This window comes from Leptodactylus fuscus, chromosome 1, assembly GCF_031893055.1.
Source record: "Leptodactylus fuscus isolate aLepFus1 chromosome 1, aLepFus1.hap2, whole genome shotgun sequence".
In the NCBI taxonomy this organism is placed as follows: domain Eukaryota; kingdom Metazoa; phylum Chordata; class Amphibia; order Anura; family Leptodactylidae; genus Leptodactylus; species Leptodactylus fuscus.
The window spans coordinates 66008949-66033336 of record NC_134265.1 but is presented as its reverse complement, the minus strand read 5'-3'; the positions used below and the strand labels follow the sequence as shown (position 1 = coordinate 66033336).

General features: G+C 43.0%; 1 protein-coding gene across 1 annotated transcript in view; it reads right to left on the bottom strand.

Moving 5' to 3' along the window:
• The window catches only part of FAM81B (family with sequence similarity 81 member B), a 52825-nt gene extending 28692 nt beyond the window's left edge, over positions 1-24133 (bottom strand). Inside the window, exons 1-4 of the mRNA XM_075271960.1 lie at positions 24090-24133; positions 19007-19244; positions 10621-10739; positions 6847-6976 (exon numbers count right to left, since the gene is read on the bottom strand). Coding sequence (XP_075128061.1) covers positions 6847-6976; positions 10621-10739; positions 19007-19244; positions 24090-24133 — 531 coding nt within the window. The remainder of the gene's footprint in view (positions 1-6846; positions 6977-10620; positions 10740-19006; positions 19245-24089) is intronic.
• Between the last annotated feature and the right edge of the window lie 255 nt (positions 24134-24388).

Below are 24388 nucleotides of genomic sequence, written 5' to 3'. Positions count from 1 at the left end.
ATCGATCATTTTGGTGTGAGTGACTTATTTTATGTTTGCTCCTCAGCATGTAGCGACAGGCAGGGAGGATGAGTTTTGTTCGGTAAGGTTTATTGACCATTTATTTATTCAGATTTTATGTTTCTTTATTTATTATTATGCAGAGTAGAGTTTTATCTTATTTAGGAGGCATTCACACTTGCGCCCATGTCCACCCATGGGGTTTCCATCCCAAGCCCCAGAAAAACTGCTTATGGGACGGCTTACTGGCGGTCAGTTTTAAAACGTGTTCATTTGAATGGGATTTTAAAGCAAACCACCGGAGTCCATATGCAGCCTCTGCACCATTGTTTCTTGACAACTATACTTATATCATGTCATCAATTTCAGCTTGGTGGGAACCTGACACACCGTACCCTGACTAATGATCAGTTCCCAGTAGCCACTTGTGCTCCCTAACAATAGATAGCGAACTGTGACCGGAACCTGATCTGCAGTAACTCAACACCGCCACTACACAGTGTATGGAGCCATGTAATTCTCACTCCATCCACTGTATAGTGCCAGTGCCTGCTGAGAACAGCGGATCATGGGGTGCCACATGTTGGATCCTCACCTATCTGTAACAGAAGACCTATCCTAAAGACATTAATGTGAAAATCCCAGAAAACCCCTTTGGGGCATACAAAGCATAACAATACAATCAGACAAGGATCACTTTAATGTATTATATATTATTATATGCATATATACTGATTGTTTGTACACAATATTAAAAGATCTAATTTAAGGTTGTCAGCTCTCACTTTCTTTAAAAGATTTACAGTTCTGATAAAGACCTTGTTCTCACACTTCCACCTTAGAGAGGTTGTATCTAGTCACATTATCACTTTATCAGGACAGGTATTTTAATATACATGACTCACCGGCTGCTACTACAAATCCCATTTCTGCTTTAATGGACTAGTTACTATCACTGCTAACACCTTCCTGTCTTATACAATTACACTATGTAAGAGAGGTTTTGTACTTATTCATCAGATGTTATTTCCTAACAGTACATAGGTTGGCATTACAGAAAATACAAATTATTATTAATCAATAGAGATGAGTGAACAGCGCTCGATTGAGTACATGTTCGATCGGATATCAGGCTGTTCCAGATGTTTGATTCGAGTCGAACACCAGGTGGCAAACTCACTAAAAATTTGATTCCCCTCCAACCTTCCCTGGCGCTTTTTTTGCACCAATAACTGCGCAGGGGAGGTGGGACAGGAACTACGACAATGGAAGCATCAGAAAAAGTAATTGGCTGGCTAAATCAGGTGACCTCCAATTTATACGAATAGTGGATTTAATATCCGGTTCATATGAGACTGTGAACTATGTGATTGTGAGACAGGGATAGATGTACTGGCAGAGTTAGCTAGGGATTACCTTTATTTAGGTGGGAATGTCACTCACCCAACTCTTTGGGGCTCTATCTGGTCGGGATCCCTGTCAGCTTGTGATATGCGCGAGCTGACTTTTTCCCATAGGAATGCATTGACCAGCGTTGATTGGCCGAATGCCATACAGAGTACAGCATTCGGCCAATCAACGCTGGTTCTGCCGGAGGCTCGTCTGTGAGGAGGTGAAGTATAAGATCGGACCAGAATGGAGACTGCTGTGGACCGATCTTAGACTCCGCCTCCTCTGGCAGAACCAGCGTTGATTGGCCGAATGATGTACTCTGTATGGCATTCGGCCAATCAACGCTGGTCAATGCATTCCTATGGGAAAAAGTCAGTTCCCGCATATCGCAAGCTGACAGGAATCCTGACGTAATACAGTAATACTTGGGCATGTTAGATGCCCCCAGACATGCTTCCCCTGCTTTCCCAGTTGCATTCCAGGGTGTTGGCATCATTTCCTGGGGTGTCATAGTGGACTTGGTGACCCTCCTGAGTCCAATAGTGGTTTCCCCCTAAATGAGTATTTATTCCCAATAGACTATAATGGGGTTCGATGTTCGATCGAACAGTCGAGTATTGAGAGGCTACTTGAATCAAACTTCGAACATTTCACTGTTCGCTCATTTCTATTAATCAACTTTGTTTTTATAACCAGGGCATTGAAAACAATAAAAATGTCTGATATTAGTAAAAATAATGACTATATTCAGCTGTCTAGCTTCATATACAATAACAAAATGTCATAGAAAAATAATGTCCTTATACAGGACTGTAAGAGTTGAGACATTAAACTTAATAGTGTGTTTGCTTTCTAGATTTACGATTATACTGTAAGTCACTTTCTTGAACAAGTCCCCAAATGTAATCTCCCATCATGTTTTCGTTGTACTGTCTTTGGTAGCGACGTTCAAAATCCAGTATATCTTGATGAAAGCGTTCTCCTTGCTCCTCAGAGAATGCCCCCATATTCTCCTTAAAGTTGTTGAGGGGGGCATCAAGAATATGAACTTTAAGAGACATCCTGCAGCCTATTTTGTGGTACTTGTGCACAAGAGTTTGGACCAGCTCTACATAATTCTCTGCCTTGTGCTTACCAAGGAAATCTCGCACCACTTCAAGAAAACTGTGCCAAGCCGCTTTCTCCTTTGTGAGTAGCTGAGGAAATTCTACACACTCCACCTTCTTTATCTGAGGACCGACAAAAATGCCAGCTTTGATCTTAGCCTCAGACAGCGTCAGAAAGATATTTTGAAGGTATGTGAAAGCTGGGGACTCTTTATCTAGAGCTGTGACAAACTGTTTCATGAGCCCTAATTTGATATGAAGAGGTGGCATTAGCGCCTTGTGGGGCTCCACCAGCGGCTCCCATTTTACATTGCTCTTTCCTAAAGAGAACTCAGTACGTTGTGGCCAGTCCCTCTGGTGGTAATGCGCATTCTTGTTCCTGCTGTCCCATAGGCAAAGCAAGCAGAGATATTTTGTGTTACCACCCTGTAAACCCATAAGAAATGCTACCATCTTAAAATCTCCAATAACATCCCAAGGATGAGTAGCATATTTCAGCATCTCCAACAAAGTCTTGACGTTGTTGTAGTCCTCCTTTAAGTGTACGGAGTGAGCCAAAGGAATAGACAGATACTTGTTCTCATTATGTAGCAGCACAACCTTTAAACTTCTAAATGAGCTATCTATAAAAAGTCGCCACTCTTGTGGGTTAAAGACAATATCAATTGCAAGGAATAAACCAGTGACGTTGTGACAGTAGCACAGACCGTCACGATTGCTGAAGAAACTAGCAAATGTTCGATGCCGTTTCCGCTGGTCTGCAACCTGAACACTTTCATCCAGAAGGTTCCACTGCTTCAGTCTAGATGTCAGTAGCTCAGCATTGGACTTTGTGAGTCCCATATCAAGTCGTTGAGATCCTTTTGATTGGGGTAGTATCTCTCCGTTTCTCCCATACTGACACCATAGACTGGATCAGTTACATCTTCTTGCTCAAAATTTGATGTGCCACTTTCCTCTGATGGTTGATTTCTTTCAGGAGGTGCAGGTATGGGGAGCTCAGTGCCGTATGGTACTGGAGCAATTGATGGCATATAATGATACGCCACTGGAGGAACATTCGTGCCACTTCGACATTTGGAAGGATCAACCATGCTAAAGTAGCAGTTGGTTGAGTGATCAGTAGGATCTCACCAAATTCTTGGAATAGCAAACTTCATGGCTCTTCTTTCACCTCGGACCCATCCCTCAAGTGTTCTTTTTCAGTTTTCACAACTATAATGAGGTGCCCAGGGTTTGTCCTTGTCCCCAGCCTGTACTCTGAAGCATACCTTATAGGCTTCACACATCCTGACCGATGTTCTCATTGAATATTTCTTGGCCTGTGTCTTGATGAATTTGCCACATATGTAGCATGCAGAATGCTTACAGCCTCTTGATGCCATCTCTGTATCTAACTACACGCTATATTTCTCAGTCTTATTCCGTTGCTGCACTTGCTCTCACACTGTATTGCTATCCACTATCACACTATAACTGCAATTACAATAAGTACTACTGTCCAGCAGACATGCTTATATAGTAAACACGCAGACATCTAGAATATTCTACCAACGTCTAGATATGGCTAGAATGGTGTAGACGTTATAAGTTTTCAGAACAGTCCAGAATATTTCACCAACATCTAGATATATGATATGCTTGTTAATTAAAATATATGATTTTAAAATATCGATGTCCTGGTACCAAAAGCAAAGTTTATGAGTTGAAATTAGTGTTTAATATTCTTTTCAGATCTAAATAATCAGAAAATAACATTATTAAAACAAAGACAAAACAAAAATAAAAATTTGTTACATAGTGTTATTAAAGATTTTGTGCCCAGCAAATTAATATCAATAAATAATACCTGCAATTACAAACCCAGGTATTGTTAGACATACTTAAAGGATTGTCAGGCTAAGAATGTTGTGCAAAAATTAAGTTATATTCACCTGATCTCTTTCTGCCACCATTCCAACACTACTTGGTCCCTTGCCAGTCTTTACTTCTGCCTACAGTGATGATGTTCTGGCACAGCACGTGCCACCTTCCCAGCAACTTAATAACTGTAGTAGGTCATTGGTGTGACCCATAATCGGCTGCAGAAATCACATATCCCAGTGTCCAGACATCATCACTGCAACAAGTACACTTGTTTCATTCCTGATGTTTACTCTTGGATATGTTCATAATCCCAATGTGCAACATGAGATCATCTTTGAGATCATCTTTTCCAAACAAAATGATTTTGTTAAACTGTCTCAAGCCGTCTCATGGCATGTGTGGCCACCCAGCGGCTGTGTTATAAATTGCAGCGTGTCCCAATATTGTATAAACCTTGCATTCTGAGATTTCTCTGTATATTCTGTAAATCCCTTACTCTTGTGGTTGCCGTTGATTGCCTGTCGCAGGTTTGTTTGCAACACAGTGGACACCTCACTGCTACTCAAGTTGTCTGCTTAAAGGGAGTCTGTCAGCAGAACCCAGCATATCAACCCAGCCCTGAATGTACATAGGATAGAGTCTCCTCAATTAAAACATGTTGTTGTGAATTGGTGCCTCCTTTAATAAGATTAATATGTTATATTTAGCAATATGCAAACGAGCTCTAGGAAGCAACAAGGCCATTGCTGCTAACCTCTGTGGAGCAACAGCTATACCCTTATTGCTCCAATGAGCTCAATTTGCATATTGACATTGTCATATCTTGCCAACAGAGGCACCGATTCACAAGGAGAAAACATATGTTGATTCAGGTGACCCTAACCTATCTATCTCCTGGGCTATGGCTATGACTAAGAGAGGAACTCTATTGAAACGCGTCAGTTAAAACATCTCTAATACTACCTGGCGTTATACCATCTTTTCCTATATTTTTGTGTCTGTGATCAAGGTTGTAATTTTAACTTTTTTGTGGAAATAAAAGAAGGATTTTAAAGAAACAAAGGATTTGCTGGACTCCAACCTTTTATTGCAGTTTATATCTATCTCCTGGGCGGCCTAGTTTATATGCTGGGTTCTGATTACAGACTCCTTTTAAAGTCTGTCCTACATCTTCATCACCCATCCAATTGAGCTTTTACACTGATTTCTTCAGCAAGAAAGAAACACGGACCTTTTAATCTCACCAATAATGCAACTATCCTATTGAGCCCTATGTCGCTTCTCTCCCACTTGGCTGAGTATGTCCTCTGTCTCTCCCTGAGACTCAGAGCAAGTCAGAGTACATCAGAGAAAATCTTGAACAGGGGGTTCTTCATGAAGTTTATGTCTCTGGCCAATGCAGGTTTCTTTTCATCTAGAAAGATGGATTCTTTGCCCCAATAACATATCTAAAAGTAGCATCCCCTGCTGTTGTTCTCAGTGCACCATGATGGATCTGTAGAGTTGATGACTTTTCTTGACTGTTCTCCTGCAGAGCTTACAATTTGATCCACACCTGATAAAGTCACCAGTGAGGGTCACTAGGAGTAACTCATCATGGTGTTTGGCTTGTGCATTGCATTGTAATCCACTGGCACATGTCCTTTCTCCCCTCTGTATAATGTAGCTCGGTATATATATATTCTGTATATTCACTAATGTATAGCCTACATGCATTTTCTATATTCTCTCTTCTTTTGTTGACTGGATTTAAAGTAGCATTAAACACACAGCCCACTCACAATGGGATTAGTAAGCCAGCTATTTACTGAAAAAGCATTGATGCCAACTCCTTTTATGTACCAAACACTAAAATGCACAATAGTGAGATTGTGCCCAGAACATAGTAACACTAAAACTGGCTGGAGATATAGCTATTGGACAAATGCTTTGGCCATCATACCGTGTATTTTCCCTGGCTCAGTTACTATTATGCTGCATGGCTTAACCCAATTGGTATATTATTGAGGGAGAGAGATCATCATTCAGTGCCCTATTATATGGGGCATCATGTGGGCCAAAAATAGCCAGCTTGGTTGCAGAGGGATACTTCTCAAGTTCGTATTAGCGCTAGTTTACATACATAATGGTCAATTGGAAATCATTGATCAACAAAAAAGCCATACTACTAAAGTGGTATCATTTACTATGAGTAATACTATGTTACTATGCTGCTTGCAATATTTGGGGCCTTAGGTTTGAATTCAACCACACGCACCGACTGCATTGAGTTTGCATGGTCTTATGTTTTTCGGTTGGGTTTCCTCAGGAGGCTCTGGATTCTTCCAACATTACAAAACATATTAGGATAATGGACCTCCAATAAATGTATTTGTTAGGTAAATTGGTGCTAGTGCATATAAAGTAACAGAAAAAGCCGTAAATGAATTAGTCTCAATGATCTAATGGCAGACACACCCCACAATGCAGAAAGTGCACCAACCTTAAAGTCGAGCTCCTTCACACGTGCTTCCAGTGTTGTACTGATATTGTAAATCTCCTTCTCTTGTGCATGCAGCTCCTGTTTAGTTGTCATTAGGTCTCCTGATAATTTTGTTATACTGGCATCGCATCTGAAATGAAAGAAAATGGCAATATACTTATACCTGTACCTAATATAAATCACTACCTGTTCTATATGGGAAGAATATGCAAATCTGTCTCCCAACAGGGAGACAGTGCCTCTGTTATGCTGCCCTCTATTGGGAAGCACCCAGAACATCATGCACGACTTTCCCAGAAGTCTTTACTGCATAATGTGGGGTTATAACCAAATCAATTTCTCAGCTACGGACAGCACCATTTCTGTCTCTTTGGACTTCATCAGCGCAGCCTAGAGAGAACTGATTTGGTAGAAGTGAGAGGCTGAGAGACCAGATTATGGGGATAATGTCACTCCTTAGGGAGAGACCACCTTTTCAGGTGTGTGGAGACTTATACAGCCATAGTTGATTTGGTTATAACCCCGCATTATGCAGTAAATATTTCTGGGAAAGTCGGGCATGATGTTCAGGATGCTTCCCATAGAGGGCAGCATAACAGAGGCACTGTCTCCCTGTTTACAGGGAGACAGATTTGCATATTCTTCCCATGTTCCCTTGCAGTGGAGCAACTATGGCTGTATAAGTCTCCACACACCTGAGAAGGTGGTCTCTCCCTAAGGAGTGACATTATCCCCATAATCTACCTGTTCTATAGTACATCAGTTTCTGACTTGTAGGAGGTCTCTCTAACTAGTCATATAGGTCAAACTGGTGGGGTCCAAGAGGGACTTCAATGGTGTTAGCAGCCATAGTTGTCACTGGAGAAGTGACTGTGTCCTATAATTGGTGGACATGGAACTGCTCATTGCCATTGATGTATAATATGCTGGATTATGTACATGAAAAAAAGGTTCACACAAAGAATTGCAGCTGTATGTAACTGTTCTTACATCATAAAGTTTGGTTGGGCTTCCCGTCCGATTAGAGTTTTTGAAAAAAAAGACTGAAAATGTTGTAAAATAATAAAACAAGTCACCTTACAGATCCTCCACCACTCCCTATCTGAAGCATCCTTGGTCACCCGCCCCTCTCTCTCTTTCCTGGTATCTTTTGATAGAAAATTCATGGTGGTCAGTGACTAGCTAAAGATTTACTGCATGTCGAGAGGGAGTAGGAAGAAGAGACTAGTTTGGGGTTTCTATATACCGACACCTTACTTTGTATAAATCCTCAATATCGTCATGTAATGCGGCATTAAGATAAGAGAGCCATTATTCTGGTATAGTTTAAGTATAAAGCTACTTTCCTTCCTGGACATGCTGGATAAGTAGTGTCCAGCCTGACAATAATTAATACAATATCCTCATACTGTATTAGGAAAAAGCGGCGTGTCAGCAATTCTCCTGAGTCGACATTTTATTTAATAGAAAAACTGCACTTTGCATTACATTAGAACTTGAGTCTCTTGTCAGATTTTCTGTTTAACTTGCATTAATAGTTTTATGGGCATCTAGGAGGTTAAATATGATAAAATAATAATTGTACAGAATGATAATTGGACAGCAGGGTTTATATGCCAATGCTCATCTGGTGTGAGCTTGTATTGATTCGATGTGTACCCACTATCCATGTTTCTTCATGTTTCCAGCTGAATAGACTGCTTCTTCTGAGACAAAGGGCAAGATTTAAAATTAAAGACAAGTAGGCCCAAATTTCTCTGGTAAATTTTTTTTTACGAATTTGATGTTTTATATAAGCTCTGATCCATGTAAAGATATATCATAAAATTAATCAGATTTTTTGGCACTAAGACAATGGCACTTTGGGTCTGCTTCGGAGCCCAAAAAAATGGAAACCTTGTCCGGTTAAAAAGCGGCTACCCGTGGAAACCTGCAGACTATAATCCGTCGGGTTTCCGCCTGAAATTGATGATGCAAAAAGTCTTTGCTCTGAATATTTCAAGCAGAATCGGGGATGCAGTCCATGAATAGATGCAGTCCAAAAATCGAATTGAATTCACTGAAGTGAATGAACAAAAGAGAAATCTAATTTGATTCAATATTTGGTGTGACCATCCTTTGCCTTGAAAACAGCAAAGGGTGATCTACAGTTTTTGAAGGAACTCGGCAGGGAGGTTGTTCCAAACATCTTTTAACTAAGCACAGATCTTTTGTGGATGTAGGCTTGCTCAAATCCTTCTGTCTCTTCATGCAACCCCAGACACAGTGGCGTAACTACCGCAGAGGCAGCGGAGGCAGCTGCCACAGGGCCCGGGCCATTAGGGGGCCCGGTGACAGCCGCTACCGCTGCATTTTTTAATTTTTTTTTTTTTTAATAGGCCGTTACGGGCCCTATTTACTTGCCGATCCTGGCTGGGCTGGGATCGGTAAGTGACACCGCGGGCCCAACAAATAGTATCATTATACTCGGGGGTCTTTGCAGACCCCTGAGTATAATGATCGGCGGACCGGGACAGGTAAGGGAACGTAAAAAACACTGTTACTTACCTCTCCACGATCCTGGCCAGGCCTCCTTCCTAGTTGTCTGACGTCACATGAACCCGGCCTGCTTCCCGGGTCATGTGACGTCTGACGTCATAGAAGAAGGACGGCAGCGGAGAAGACAGCGTAGGAGCCAGGGGACAGGTAAGTAACAGTAATTTTTTATGTTTTTATTCCCCGGGTCTCCGATTATTATACTCTGGGGTCTGAAAAGACCCCAGAGTATAATAATTGTTTATGGGTGTCCACTATGGGCTATAATACTGTGTGCAGGGGACACTATGGGGGATAATACTGTGTGCAGGGGCCACTATGGGGTATAATGCTGTGTGCAGGGGCCACTAAGGTACATAATACTGTGTGCAGGGGCCACTAAGGGACATAATACTGTGTGCAGGGGCCACTAAGGGACATAATACTGTGTGCAGGGGCCACTAAAGGACATAATAGAGTGCATAGGAGCTGGGAGATAGGTGAGTAACAGAGGTTTTTTTTTATGTTTTTCTCCCCTGGGTCTCCGATTATTATACTCTGGGGTCTGAGACCCCAGAGTATAATAATTGTTTAAGGGTGTCCACAGTGGGGATAATACTGTGTGGAGGAGCCACTATGGGGATTAATACTGTGTGGAGGGGTCACTGAGGGACATAATACTGTGTGCAGGGGCCACTAAGGGACATAATACTGTGTGCAGGGGCCACTAAGGGACATAATACTGTGTGCAGGGGCCACTAAGGGACATAATACTGTGTGCAGGGGCCACTAAGGGACATAATACTGTGTGCAGGGGCCACTAAGGGACATAATACTGTGTGCAGGGGCCACTAAGGGACATAATACTGTGTGCAGGGGCCACTAAGGGACATAATAGAGTGCGGAGGAGGGGGTCGGTTGAGGGCGTCGGTGGGGGGGGTGTCCCCATGTCAAAAGTTCGCCACGGGGCCCCGCCATTCCTAGTTACGCCACTGCCCAGACAGACTCAATGATCAGAGCTGGTTTGGGGCCATATCATCATTATCAGGACTCCTCCTCCAAAGGACAGTCACACCAAATATTGATGTGATTTAGATTTCTCTTTTGTTCATTCACTTCGCATTTTGTTGAAAATAATCTAACACATCTATTATTACTTTGCATCATTTCTTAAGCACCAGCCTAAAACATTTGCACAATACTGTATATTTATGTACTTTTGAAATGTGAGGCCTAAATATGTAAATCATAGAGACTGACCTGGCCACACGACCTCGTAGGTCACCAATCCCAGCTAGGTGCTTTTTGTCCAGGCTTTGTACAGCAAAGCTTGTTCCTGTGCTGACTGTATCTCTGGTTCTTATCTCATTTTCCAAAACCTACAACAGTAAGAAGAATCATCCATCATCTGAGAACATGAAATATCAGTCCAGACTACTCTCAGGATTATTACACTGCGTTAAAAAAGCAAATAGAAATCGTTTCCCACAAATCTACATAATATGCTCTAATCTCCCTATATTGTAAAAATGAATGTCTGTCTGTCTGTCTGTCTGTCTGTTCTCTAATGCGAACCAAACGACTGGACCGATCTTCACCAAATTTGGTACAGAGATACTTCAGATATCCGGGAAGGTTTAAGACGAGACTCCAACTCGCTCGGACGTACCGTTGCTGAGATACAGCATTTCAAACACAGTGCCCCCCTTAGCCAATACAAACCTGCAAGACTTTCACTCATATTCCAACTGCAATACACACGGTCACTCCACATGCACAATACAACACTGATATCCAAACTGAGATACACGCATCAGAGGATTAGATACACAGATCAGCACACAGTATCACACACCAGAGGATTAGATACACGGGTCTGCACACAGTCCCACAAACCAGAGAATTAAATACGCACTTCTGCACACAGTTCCACACACTGAAGGATTTGATACACGCGTCTGCACACGGTTCCACATACCGAAGGATTAGATACAGGCGTCTACACACAGTTCCACACTCCAGAGGATTAGATACGCGCATCTGCACACATTTGTACACGCCATAGGATTAGATACACGCGTCTTCACACAGTTCCACACTCCAGAGGATTAGATACGCGCGTCTGCACACAGTTGTACACGCCATAGGATTAGATACACGCGTCTTCACACAGTACCACATGCAGTAGGATTAGATACGTGCGTCTACACACAGTTCCACACGCCGAAGGATTAGATACGCGCCTCTTCACACAATACCACACAGGGAAAGATTAGATACGTGTGTGTGCACACAGTACCACACTTTGGAGGATGAGATACATGCCTCTGCACACAGTACCACAAGCCAGAGAATTAGATACGCGTCTCAGCACACAGTACCACATGGGAGAGGATTAGATACGCGCGTCTACACACAGTACCACATGCCATAGGATTATATACGCGCGTCTGCACACAGTACCACATGCTGGGGGATTGGACACATGCGTCTACACACAGTTCCACACACTGTAGGATTAGATACGCACCTCTTCACACAATACCACACAGGGGAGGATTAGATACACGTGTCTTCACACAGTTGTACACGCCATAGGATTAGATACACGCGTCTTCACACAGTACCACATGCAGTAGGATTAGATACGCGCGTCTACACACAGTTCCACACGCCAAAGGATTAGATACATGCCTCTTCACACAATACCACACAGGGGAGGATTAGATATGTGTGTGTGCACACAGTACCACACTTTGGAGGATTAGATACATGCCTCTGCACACAGTACCACAAGCCAGAGAATTAGATACACGTCTCAGCACACAGTATCACACGGGGGAGGATTAGATACGCTCATCTACACACAGTACCACATGCCATAGGATTATATACGCACGTCTGCACACAGTACCACATGCCGGGGGATTGGATACATGCTTCTACACACAGTTCCACACACTGTAGGATTAGATACGCACCTCTTCACATAATACCACACAGGGGAGGATTAGATACACGTGTCTTCACACAGTTGTGCACGCCATAGGATTAGATACACGCGTCTGCACACAGTACCACATGCCGTAGGATTAGATACGCGCGTCTACACACAGTTCCACATGGGGGAGGATTAGATACGCGCGTCTACACACAGTACCACATGGGGGAGGATTAGATACGCGCGTCTGCACACAGTACCACATGCCGTAGAATTAGATACGCGCGTCTACACACAGTTCCACACTCCAGAGGATTAGATATGCGCGTCTGCACACAGTTGTACACGCCATAGGATTAGATACACACGTCTGCACAGAGTACCACATGCCGTAGGATTAGATACACACGTCTACACACAGTTCCACACTCCAGAGGATTAGATACGCGCGTCTGCACACAGTTGAACACGCCATAGAATTAGATACACGCGTCTGCACACAGTACCACATGCAGTAGGATTAGATACGCGACTCTTCACACAGTACCACACAGGGGAGGATTAGATACGTGTGTGCACACAGTATCACACTTTGGAGGATTAGATACATGCCTCTGCACACAGTACCACAAGCCAGAGAATTAGATACGCGTCTCAGCACACAGTATCACACGGGGGAGGATTAGATACGCGCTTCTTCACACAATACCACACAGGGGAGGATTAGATACAGACCTCTGCATACAGTACCACATGCCAGAGAATTAGATACGCGTCTCAGCACACAGTTCCACATGGGGGAGGATTAGATACGCGCATCTGCACACAGTACCACATGCCAGAGTCATTAGATACGCGCGTCTGCACACAGTTTCACTTACTGGAGGATTAGATATGCGCCTCTTCACACAATATCACATGGGGAGGATTAGATATGTGCATCTGCACAAAGTACCACACCAACAAGAATTAGACACTTGCATCTAAACACAGTACTACACGTTGAAGGATTAGATACAGCTTTACTCCAGGTATCCATAACAACTGATCACAGGTTTTTCACTGACATCCAAAATGAGATACACATAATCACATGACGCTTATGGACATACACACAAACCACATACAAAATACACCAGTGCAAAATTGGACAATTCTTATGGGGCCAGTACACAAACATAAAATGTAATATACCCGTGCGAAGCTGGGTCCTCCCTCTAGTATGTAATATATTTCACTATAAATCTGTCACCCAACATTAAAGGGGCTCTATCAGCAAAATCATGCTGATAGAGCCCCACATATGCATGAATAGCCTTTAAAAAGGCTATTCAGGCACCGGAAAAGTTATATTACACTACCCCACCGTTTTAAAATAATAACCTAAAAAATAATATTATCTACTTACGGATCGTGCACGCTGGGCGGGCATTCAGGATGTGTCTTCATCTTCATCCACGCCTCTTCTTCCTCCGATGTCCTCCGGTCCCGTCCTCCTCCGGCGCTCACGAACGGACGTTGATAAAAAAAAAATAGCCTGGGCGCATGCGCAGTAGCCGTAGTAGAAGCCGCATGCTACTGCGCATGCGCCCAGGCTATTTTTTTTATATCAGTGTCTGTTTGCGAGCACCGGAGGACGGGACCGGAGGATATCGGAGGAAGAAGAGGCGTGGACGAAGATGAAGACACACCCTGAATGCCCGCCCAGGGTGCACGATCCGTAAGTAGATAACATTCTTTTTTAGGGTATTATTTTAAAACTGGGGGATAGTTTAATATAACATTTACGGTGCCCGAATAGCCTTTTTAAAGGCTATTCACGCATATGTGGGGCTCTATCAGCATGATTTTGCTGATAGAGCCCCTTTAAGAGTTCGTAACACATTCAATGGTTTCCTTACATTATACTGCTTACCATATAGCCTGATTATATACAGTACTAGCAGGAGGACCCGGCTTCGCACGGGTATATTTCTTTTTTTGTTTGTGTAGTGGCCCCTTAAGAATTGGCCAGATTTGCACTTGTGTATTTTGTATGCCATTTGTGTGTGTTGAAAAAATTTCAACAGGTTTGAGGACATCTTTACCCTTAAAGTAAACCTTTTAGTACAAAATAGAAGTACCGTATACACTCAAGTATAAGTCGACCTGAATATAAGCCGACCCCCCTGATTTTACCACAAAAAAACGGGGAAAACTTATTGACTCGAGTATAAGCCCAGGGGGGAAAATGCATGACATTCTGTTTGTGCTCATGTTAATCCTAGCTGTCTTCAGGCCTATATGGTAATATCCCAGATGTCACGTGGTCTGGGATATTACCATATAGGCCCAAAGCCTGTGGTAGTAGTAATAGCCTGCTACTGCTAGCACAGGCTTTGGGCCTGTATGGCAACAGGCTGCTACTGCTACCATAATGCTTTAATGCTTTGGGCCTGTATGATAATGCCCCAGACGTCTGAGAACACCTACTGACTGAATATAAAAGTACATGAGAACACCTACTGACTGAATATAAAAGTACATGAGAACACCTACTGACTAAATATAAAAGTACCTGAGAATAGCTACTGACTGAATATAAAAGTACCTGAGAACATGTGGTATTGTGTGCAGTAGTGCGTATCTAATCCTCTGGCATGTGGTATTGTGTGAAGACATGTGTATCTACTCCTCTGGCGCTTGATACTGTGAGCATACTTGTGTATCTAATCCTCTGGTGTGTGGTACTGTGTGAAGACACACGTATCTAATTCTCTGGTGTGTGATACTCTGTGCTGACCTGTGTATCTAATCCTCCTGCGTGTAGTACTTTGTGCAGATGCGCGTATCTAATCCTCTGGCATGTGGAAGTGTGTGCAGATGCGCGTATCTAATCATTTGGCATGTGGAACTGTGTGCATTGGCGTGTATCTAATCCTCTGGCATGTGATACTGTGTGCTGACCTGTGTATCTAATCCTCCAGCATGTGGTACTTTGTGCAGATGCACGTATCTAATCCCGTGGCATGTGGAACTGTGCGTAGATGTGTGTATCTAATTGTGCAGCATGCGTAACTGTGTGCATTGGCGTGTATCCAATCCCATACCTCCCAACTTTTGAAGAAGCGAAAGAGGGACAAAATGTGCGGCGCGCGTAGCGCGCCACGGCAAATTTAGCCCCACCCACTTTTGTGTTGACTCCGCCCACTCGTTAATTTTTCATGTGCCCGCACACAGTATAATCCTCCTACAGTCACCCATAAATTATATGTCCCCCCTCTATCTCTCCCCCAGTTTCATATACACCCTTCATCTGCCCCCAGTTTCATGTCCCTCTTCCATCTCTGCCCCCAGATTCATGTCCCTCCATCTCTGCCCCCAGATTCATGTCCCCTCCATCTCTGCCCCCAGATTCATGTCCCCACATCTCTTCCCCCAGATTCATGTCCCCCATCTCTGCCCCCAGATTCATGTCCCTCCATCTCTGCCCCCAGATTCATGTCCTCTCCATCTCTGCCCCCAGATTCATGTCCCCACATCTCTGCCCCCAGATTCATGTCCCACATCTCTGCCCCCAGATTCATGTCCCTCCATCTCTGCCCCCAGATTCATGTCCCTCCATCTCTGCCCCCAAATTCATGTCCTCTCCATCTCTGCCCCCAGATTCATGTCCCCCATCTCTGCCCTCAGATTCATGTCCTCTCCATCTCTGCCCCCAGATTCATGTCCCCCATCTCTGCCCCAATGTCATGCCGTCCTCTCCTTCATCTGCCCCCAGATTCACGTTCCACCTCCACATTAAACTTACCTTCTCCTCCGCTCCCTCGCCGCCTCTCTCGCTGACACATGCGGCTGAAGGAAGGAGCTGACACAAGTCAGCTCCTCCCTTCGCCGCTGCCCGCCTCTCTCCCTGACACACGCGGCTGAAGCTGCTCGCGTGCTCGCTTCGCCGCTGCGTCTCTCTCTCTCTCGCTGACACATGCGGCTGAAGCGAGGAGCTGACCTGTGTCAGCTCCTCGCTTCGCTGCTGCCGCCGGCTCCTGGCGTGTACATCGCGTCTACAAGCCAGGAGCCGGCGGCAGCAGCGAAGCTAGGAGCTGACACAGGTCAGCTCCTCGCTTAAGCCGCATGTGTCAGCGAGAGAGAGACGCAGCGGCGAAGCGAGCACGCGAGCAGCTTCAGCCGCATGTGTCAGGGAGAGAGGTGGGCAGCGGCGAAGCGAGGAGCTGACCTGTGTCAGCTCCTTCCTTCAGCCGCATGTGTGTTCAACTCAGATCTGCGTCCTCTGGACGCAGATCTGAGTTGAAATCGGGACATACCTCCCTCCAACCGGGACCGCGGGACATGTCACCCAAATCGGGACTGTCCCGCGGAAATCGGGACGGTTGGGAGGTATACAATCCTCTGGCATGTGGTATTGTGTGCAGTGGCACGTATCTAATCCTGCGGCATGTGGAACTGTGTGCAGACTTGCGTCTATAATCCTCTGGCATGTGGTATTGTGTTAAGACCTGCGTATCTAATCCTCTGGCTTGTGGTACTGTGTGCAAACATGCGTATCTAATCCTTCGGCATGTGGTACTGTGTGAAGACGCGCATATCTAATCCTCTGGTGTGTGATATTGTGTGCTGACCTGTGTATCTAATCCTCCAGCATGTGGTACTTTGTGGTACTTTGTGCAGACGCGCGTATCTAATCCTCTGGCATGTGGAACTGTGTGCAGACGCACGTATCTAATCTTTAGTCATGTGGTACTTTGTGCAGATGCGCGGATCTAATCCTCTGGCGTGTGATACTTTGTGCTGACCTGTGTATCTAATCCTGCAGCGTGTGGTACTGTGTCAGATGTGCATATCTAATCCTTTGGGTTGTGGAACTATGTGCAGACATGCATATCTAATCCTCTGGCATGTGATACTATGCGCTGACCTGTGTATCTAATCCTTCAGCGTGTGGTACTTTGAGCAGACGTGCGTATCTAATCCTCTGGTGTGCGGAACTGTGTGCAGACGTGCGTATCTAATCCTCTGATCTGTCTATCTCAGTTTGTATATCAATGTTGGATCGTACATGTGGAGTGACCGTGTGTATTGCAGTTGGAATATGAGTGAAAGACTTGCAGGTTTGTTTTGGCAAATGGGGGGTCAGGGTGTTGGGAAAGCTGTATATCCGGAAAGGTACTTCTGAGTGAGTTGGATTCTCATCTTAAACCTTCCCGGACACCTTAAGTATCTGTGTGCCAAATTTGTTGAAGATCGGTCCAGTCGTTTGCTCGCGCATAAAGAACAGGCAGACAGACAGACAAATAGACAGACAGACAAGAATTCATTTTTATAATATAGAGAAATTAAAGGCCTTTCAGCTAATTGTAGACATTAGACATTATGCCTTGCCAAAATGATCAAAGACAACCCAATGAAGATGCATAAGTGTAATATGAAGCAGTTTATTTGAATCTCTGTAGAAGACACATTGAGGAAGGCCCACTGGAGCTCAGTTTGGAAGTTGTCGTCCATAACCATCTAATTGTGTCAAAATTTACACACATCCGTGTTCTATCAATGGCAGCCAATCTGGAAAAGCAAGCTGCAGATGAAAAGTAGAGAGAAGCAGCTCGAGCCATTGATAAAAAAAAGGAGGCGTGTCTCAGACTACTGCAGGCTCCCTGTAGACACTGTAGCTGTAATGTAGTCACAGATCACAGCTCTGCCCATATGGAGCTGAGCCAAAAAAAAGAGCCAAGTAGCAAGCGCTGAGGAAAATAAATAGGATTGGAACATCATTTTCTAGCTCATAAATGAAAGCACAGGTCCTCCTCCTCAGCAGTTATAATCACATTATAAATTTGGATAATGTCTAATATACCAGGGTGATTGTGTGACTATAGGTAACCAACACTTCAGACTGTGCTCCGGTTTATACTATCTTCTTTTATGAGTCCATTGTGTAAAACTTTAAAAGGGTTATCCAAGGATATAAATTTAATTTTCTCCATACTGGGCTGGTTCCAACCCCAGGTTACTTTATCACAACCCGCCCCATCCGAGTGTATTCTATGGCATTTACCACTATGAGGGAATCTGATACAAGCCAAGACTTATAACCCAGGTAACTATTCGTAAAAACAAGAGAGGATGGATGGTTCCAATCACATGAACCAGAGTTGGAGCCAAACCAGACGCCTTGTTCAAAGGGGTTATCCAAAACTATGATACTGAGCATCACTTCCTCTTTTCAAGAAGTAACCTTAAATCTGATGGTCAAATGGTCATGGTTCAGCTCAGTCCCATTCAAATGAGACTCAGTTGTAGTATGGACAGGAGATCAATAGACATGATGTCACGCAGAAGTCGAGCTCAGTACTATATTCCTGGATAACCCCTTTAGGTATCCTTCTAACCTTCTTTAGAGCTGTGCCTCCTATAACCCCATACAGAGGAGCACAATTCTTTTGTATTCCTAAATTAATACTATTCATTCTGACAATATTGTCTGTTTAGGTCCAATGCATTCACTAACTTAAAGAGGTCCTCTGGCCAGAGATATCAATGCCATAAGTTTTTGCACCAATATCCCTGTACTGTCACAGTGACCTGCCTCACAGCTCAGCGTCATCACTGATAAACGTATGAAAGATGTTGCGTAATGTCTGAGATTCTGAGAAACCATAAAACTTATTACATGTTGATTTAGGGCTAAAAAACATCACACCAATGTTTTACCTCAATATCTTTGCTGAGCTGTTTGATTATTTGTATGACTGTCTGCATGTGGTTTTCAAGCAAGCGTTGGGCCATCAAGTCCCAGTGTTGGCCGCGATTTCCTCGCAGCATGGATACATCTTCTTTTATCTTGAAGGCTTGATCTAGGAGAATAGTGGTAGTCTTCTCTTGGTTAGATAATCTGTCTTCTAATGAATCCACTCGATGTCCTGGAATTGCCGGCAAGAAAGACTGCGCCCTAAAACACAATGAAGAGTAACAAAAACCCATGACGGAACAGAATAGAAATATTTATTTTACTTGGGTCAGTACACTAAAATTCAGCACTACAGCCATTACTGGGAAACTACAAAGATCTGTCTAATCCACAGTGAAATCTGTATCAATCCACAGTACACAATATCTGCCATAGATTTACCTTTACATTCACATAGACTATTTCTGCCTCTACCTTATTCATAGGAACCTGCCCTTAGAGTGAATTCAGATGTGATGGAAATAGATCTGCAGCTAATCCGCTGTAAGTGCTACATGAATTTAGCTGTTAACTTGTCTTTGCTTTGCAAAAGATAAAGTCTGCAGCAAAAATACCTGGAAGACATAGCTATAGGGGGTGCAGAGGTAACAATCACTACCAGGCCCTGGATCCTGAATAGGCCCAAAAGCCTCTCTACAATATAAGAGGATATCAGCTCTATAGATAGCATTCAGTAAGTGCTTCAGGTTACACCTCTAGCTGAGCACCTGTGTGTCCAAACATTATGAATATTCATGTATTTACTGTACTGTATAGTATGTTTTATACATATTTAAAGGGGTTGTCCAGGAATTGGGGCAGCCTCAAGTTGTTTCACATCCTGGACAACTCTTTAAGTATTTTATAAATCAATTCCTGTGTTATTTTTTTTTTAAAGTTTTTTAGGCTAAGGCCCCATGGGACGACCCACAGCTATAAAGCACTGCGGGAAAAACCATGGCAGGAACGCATTGCGGTTCTTCCCGCAGCTCTTTAAATGGAAAGTTTGCTGAGTTTTCCTCTGCGGACTTTATGTTACGATTATATCTTCAGGGAAGTCGACAGCGTTTCCATAGATATAATTGACATGCTGACATTTCCAAAACTGAGCCGATTTCAGAAATTGTGGCGTGTCCACGCCGTGGTTTTTACCACAAAGTGGGCATTGGATCTGCAAGAATCCCATCCACTTTTCAGTTACTGTAAAATGCAGCAATTTTTACTACAGTGCTTACACCGCGGGAAAATCACGGTGTTTCCGGCCCGTGGGGCCCCAGCCTTTAGCTACATTTAAAAAGTCACAAACATACAGGCTTTGTATGTAGACTTTTCAGTCATGTACTATAAACTGGTGGGACTGCGGTGAGGCGACAGTTAGCCTAGGATAGCAGATCTGGCCTCCCTGATTCTGGTTACAGTGGCAATTATGCTTTTTGCCAAACTTTCCACAAGACCAGGGTAGTGCAGTGAAGGGGAAATAGATGATGTTGCCTGAGCCCCTATTGAACACTCATCTATAACTCCAACCAACTGAACTCATTCATTCAGGCACCAACCAACCAATGGTTTTAGAAATTGCAAAGTGTCCACTGCATGTATTTTTGCACAGTGTGTGGATGGGATTTTTCTTCAATACTACAGATTATCACATTTTGTCATGGTGGAAGTATGTCACATCCACATGCAATTAAGCAAGCTGAAATAGATTTGTGACATTACGTGACGTTGTAGTCTTCTTTTTCCTTTCCTAACAGTCTGAGGAAGCTTCATGGGACCTTGATTGCACAGTATAGCTTGAGTTCCCTATTCCTAAATCTAAACCATCTCCGGTACCTTTGCTTTTAGATACTTGTTTCTGTTCTGCTGCTGAAACAAAACTCGTCTCATCTATCACCTTAAGTTAAATGAATGTGGAATTCAGCGGGGAGATCGAGCTGTGATGGAGCTAATGAGAATCCAGATTAACTGTGCTGAGTCCTGAGCCTTGCTCGGCTGAAGGAGGTGATAGAAAAACACAATTATCACTATAAAGAAAGCTACGTATTAAATTATTACTCACCGTGGAGACAAACACCTGTGCATTCCTATTATTATAATACCGTATTCAACTCCGATAACTCCAGATGTTTGGATATTGTGACCTCTTACCTTAAAGGGAGTCACCAGAACCCAGCATATCAACTGAGTCCAGATAGGCAGATATATAGGTTAGAATCACCCGAATTAAACAGTGTTTTCCCTACGTGAATCAGATCCTCCATTGCCAAGAAATCAGTTTTTGTTTTTTGTTAGGGATATGAAAATGTTTCTCACTCCTTTAACTCACAAGGAAATATGTGTGCCCAGACACATGGAAGCCGCTGCAGCAGGCCATAAACTATTTCTAGAGAAGAGACTGCAGGGATGGCAGGAGTGGACTGCTTGTGGCAGAGGTCGCCTTACTCATTGGTGACTGATGATGGCGGGCAGCAGTGGGTAGAAGACAGACTCTTCAAATCAGTCTCCTGTAGCTGATAATGAAACCTGCCGCTGTTGCCTCTGATATAGTAATCTCTTTTACAGTGGGCAATGGCAGTGACTGTCTGAGGCTGAAAATCCCTGTCTTATCAGAGCCAGCAAAGCTTGTTTCTCGGCCGGCCAGGCCTGCTGTTGATAGACAATGTGACTTTAATAGAACAGTGCATGGTAGCCGACTGCTGCAGTATTATTGCTACGTGCTTGATTTGCTGCTCAAGTCGGTTCAGACAACTGCTGGCCAGATCCAAACCAGTTACAATTCTCTTTATATGGATTGTAATTTAGGCTGCCTCTGTGCCAATATCTTCCTAGAGACAGCAGGCCTGGCTGGTAAAGATATGAAGTTGTGCTGCCTCGAATATGCTGAGTACAGTAGTTCAGCTGCAAAGAAGACGGGTCACAGTCACAGACGTGGCACGCCTTGAGACATCATTTTTACATTGTGTTGTGCAACTTCTTCTCTGCTTTCGTCTGTCTGCCAAAAGTGTGAATTGTTATGTTTTGTTATTTCTTTGTTAACAATTGTAACACTTTGATGCAAAACTGCATGAGTGAGAAAGTGTTGGGCGGCATTCACACCATGTGCTATATTTCTAAGTATGGTCTAGTATGTTATCTAATGTCACTTCAAACGAAATTATGGTACAAAGAAACAAATGTCAAAACACAATATATAAAAATATTATAATTACTTGCAGGAGAAATTTGATCATAAATATGATAAACACAAAAAATTACAGCAGGGCAGATGGTATAATAGTCAATACAGGAGACAAATAAAGCATAAGACACAAGTATAGGGGACTACACATGTACATGTTGATACAGCTTCAATAAAAGATCTGATGAAGGGGTGGCACTCAGAGTACCAAAAAACCCCGAAACGCGTCATCTTTTACAATAAAATCCACTTTTGTCTACATATCCGTGTATCAATATTTGTCTACACCGAGGGAGCGCGTGGCTGGTTTATACATTGAGGAACCCTTCCCCAATATATTTTGCATCATATACTCCGACCTAAGAGTCGTCGCCGGTAGACACTGCCCATTGTACTCTGTTAATATTCTTCTTTTGCGCCCTACCAGGCGCAACAAGAGCTTGACTTGAATTGGAATTTCCTGAAGTTCTAAGGTCTCCTAATAAGCGCGGCCATACTTGTTCAATTGCTTTATAGGAATATATGTATATTTGATTTATTTGTTTGCTTTTGGTCATTGTGTTATATCAGCCTTTCCCAGAAACTTAAGAAAAGCAAAAAGTCAATATTCAGCTCACCATATGTAGTTTGACTGAATCCTGGAGAGCACGGCAAGCAGGTGGACTTTAACCCGTCGTAATAGAATGTCTTGCCAAAAAATAAATGAATCCAGCTGCATCCAGAGTGTTTATAGAAGATTCCGTGGCAAACGTAGATAAAATATAACTTTTATTTCATGTTTCCAATAAAAAGGTTACAAAGCAACCATGGTGTCAAGTCTATGAATAAAGCGACGCGTTTCGGGACATTCGTCTCTTCCTCTCGGCTCAGAGGAAGGGACAAATGTCCCGAAACGCATCGCTTTATTCATAGACTTGACACCATGGTTGCTTTGTAACCTTTTTATTGGAAACATGAAATAAAAGTTATACTTTATCTACGTTTGCCGAGGAATCTTCTATAAACACTCTGGATGCAGCCGGCTTCATTTATTTTTTGGCAAGACATTTCCCAGAAACTTAACAGTGTCTCCAAGTACTCAGTTATTCCCAGGATTTACAGAAGGGGAAAACCAATAACTAGGTAGTCAAATATACAAGAAATATGAAGCACAACACTAGAAGGTTACAAGAATATAGGAATTCATAGATGGAGGTCTGCAGCAGGATCCAGATCAGCTGATGGTGATGGTAGTCAGACTATGGAACTAATGGATGATAGATATGGTATAGCATAGAAGAGACAATAACGCTATAGTTTTTCTTGAATATTTCCGTAGATCTATCTCTATGTACTGGCCCCAAGACCAGAAACCACATACCATCACTGTACCTAAAGATTTACCTAACTGAAACCCTTATCTGTAGTACTGCCCCTAACATGAACAACAAGATGGCGGTAGCACCCAGTAACAATAAAGATAAACTAAGCAAAGCTGACACTTAGACAAGTACCAGATAAAAACAAGCACCCTGGAATCTAGCACTAACAACAAAGCCCAAATCTCCGACAAGTTAAGGCACACTGCAAAAGCACTTTACCCTTCATTTGCATTTGTGAATTTCATGAAAATTGGGCTGCAAAGCTAAACAATGGAGGCATATTTGGAAACTATAGACTCACTTCTTCAAGGTACTGGGATTAGGTTTATAACCAATATACTGCTGACAGATTACCCTTAAAGAAGAAAATATTAGTAATAATAATAATAATAATAATAATAATAATAATAATAATACTATATATCATAAATTATAATGTGAATAATAATAATCCTAATATAGGAAGGGTCAGAATCTGCACTCCATAATAAAAATAAAAGGTTTCTTTGACGTCTTGAACAAAGTTACCTGTCAGGGTAGGGCACAATCTGCACAGAGTTCTCTCGTGACATTTTGCGCTTTCTGTACTTTTATCTATAAAAAACAATATACAAATAATGATTTGTCTTTGTACTAAAATCTATGATGCTTACAATATAAGAACTGCAGGATCAGCATGGTCCCTCTCCGAGTCTCATAATGCCCACAGAGACATCTAATTTGTTCTCCAGGAACAATTATACATTAGCTATTAATTATCAGGTCCCTGGAGCACGCTCAGTTTGCAGGTACAGGAAATGGTAGCAATACTCAGAATGGCTCCTAAG